The following is a 2,066-nucleotide window of genomic DNA, read 5'->3' on the forward strand; positions in this document are numbered from 1 at the left end:
GAATCTGCATGTGTTATCGCCACCTAAGCCAGAAAAATTGCTGATTTTGTATTTATCAGTGACTGAATCAACCATGGGATGTATGCTTGCGCAAGAGTCAGGCGAGAAAGTGGAGAAAGCCATCTACTACTTGAACAAGAAGATGCTTGAATGCAAGACCCGTTACACTCCCTTGGAAAAGGTTGGCTTGGCTTTGGTCTGGGCGACCAAGAAGTTGAGACACTATTTGTTAGCTCACTCGGTAATTATGGTTTCAAGATTAGATCCCATCAAATATCTCTTTGAGAAACCAGTGCTTACTAGTAGGCTAGCTTGTTAGTTGCTTTTGCTTTTTGAATTCGACCTTAAGTATGTCATTCGCAAATCTATTAAAAGAAAGGGTCATGGCAAATTTTTTGCCTAATCACCCGATTGAAGGAGAAGAAGATATGGATTATTCATTCCTAGATGAAGAGGCCATGCAGATGGAAGAAGACACTTGGAAATTGTACTTTGATGGAGCATCCAATCAATTTGGCTCCAGGATAGGTGTCTTGCTTATAATGCCAAATGATTCCCATATCCCTTTAGCTTTCAAACTTCAATTTAGGGTGTCTAATAACCAAGAAGAGTATAAGGCATGCATTGCCGGACTAGAAGCAGCTCTAGAACTAGAGGCAATAAAGCTGGATATGAGTGGGGATTCGAACTTGATCGTCTCTCAAGCCAATGGAGACTGGAAGGTTAATGAGGAGAAAATGAAATTCTATCATCAAATCTTAGACATGTTGATCCCAAGGTTCGAGAGACTGACATTTACACACATGGTGAGAGACAATAACCGATTTACTAATTGTGTTGGCAACCCTAGCCTCTGTGATAGATATACCAGTTAGATTTAACATAAGAAGTTTGAGATAAAAACCCCTAGTACTTTGATATTTGGAACTTTTTGGAAACCAGTACATACCCACAAGAGGCAAATGCCAAGGGCAAAAGGAGGATATGACGTTTGACTACTCATTTCATCATCTGCGGAGATAAGGAGTACAGAAGAGGACATCTGGAAATACATACGTTGTGTGTAGAGCAAGAAAAGGCAAAGCGTATCATGGAAGCCATCTATAGAGGAGAGTGTGGAGCCCATATAAACGATATAATACTGGCCAGAAAGATCCTTAGACACAGATACTATTAGTTAACCATGGAGGGTGATTGTATTGACTTCATTAGGAGATGCCACAAATGTGAAATCCACACCAATCGCATGAATATCTCGCCATCAAAACTCTATAACATGACTTTGCCTTGGCCTTTCTCAGTCTGGGGGCATAGACATTATCGGGGTAATCACACTGAAGGGTTCAAATAGGCATGAGTTTATCATAGTTGCCATTGATTACTTTACCAAGTAGGTTAAAGAACAGTTGTTTTTAGTGTTAAAAACATCACACGTGGCCAAATTCATCAAGAATAACATTATTTGCCAATATGGGGTGCCAAATGAAGTAATTTCAGACAATGGCTCACACTTTAGAGGAGAAGTGGCAGTTCTACTCGAGAAATATAACATGGTTTTTCCCAAGTCATTAACATACATGACACAAACCAATGGAGCCTTTGAATCTACAAATAAGAACATCAAGACTATTCTATGTATGACGGTGGAAGCCTATAGGCCAGATAAACTGCCTTTGAGCTTTGGGGATACAGGATATCAATCCGAACGTCTATTGGGGAAACCACTTACTCTTTGGTATATGGAATGGAAGGTTTTTTTCTGATCGAATTAGAAGTACCTTCATTGAGGAATGTGGCTGAATGTCAAATAGTAAAAGCTAATTGGCAACAAAATCGATTTTGAGGAGCTGATACTATTTGATAAGTGAAAATTGAAGGTGTTATACCACGTTCAGGGGTATCAACACAAGATTGCCAGAGCATTCAACAAAAATGCCAGATCCAAGAATTTGAGGGAATGAGACTTAGTGCTGAAGGACAATCAAACCCAATTGGACGGGTCCCTACATCATAAAGCCAATCTGGTTTGGGTAAGCTGTCATTCTCATGGATTTTGATGGTTTAGA

The 2,066-nt window shown here is 39.7% G+C and overlaps 1 protein-coding gene across 1 annotated transcript; it reads left to right on the plus strand.

Moving 5' to 3' along the window:
- The first annotated feature begins 383 nt into the window (after positions 1-383).
- LOC145795900 (uncharacterized) lies at positions 384-875 on the plus strand. Its single transcript, XM_082880839.1, has one exon. The coding sequence runs from the start codon at positions 384-386 to the stop codon at positions 873-875; it is 492 nt and encodes a 163-aa protein (XP_082736965.1).
- The last annotated feature ends 1,191 nt before the right edge of the window (positions 876-2,066 follow it).

The sequence above is a fragment of the Camellia sinensis genome, chromosome 7 (assembly GCF_055761805.1).
Source record: "Camellia sinensis isolate YWXY chromosome 7, ASM5576180v1, whole genome shotgun sequence".
NCBI lineage: Eukaryota > Viridiplantae > Streptophyta > Magnoliopsida > Ericales > Theaceae > Camellia > Camellia sinensis.

Excerpts from the sequence above, each read along its gene's own strand:
- LOC145795900 (XM_082880839.1), top strand. The coding sequence starts at position 384 with ATGGCAAATTTTTTGCCTAATCACCCGATTGAAGGAGAAGAAGATATG.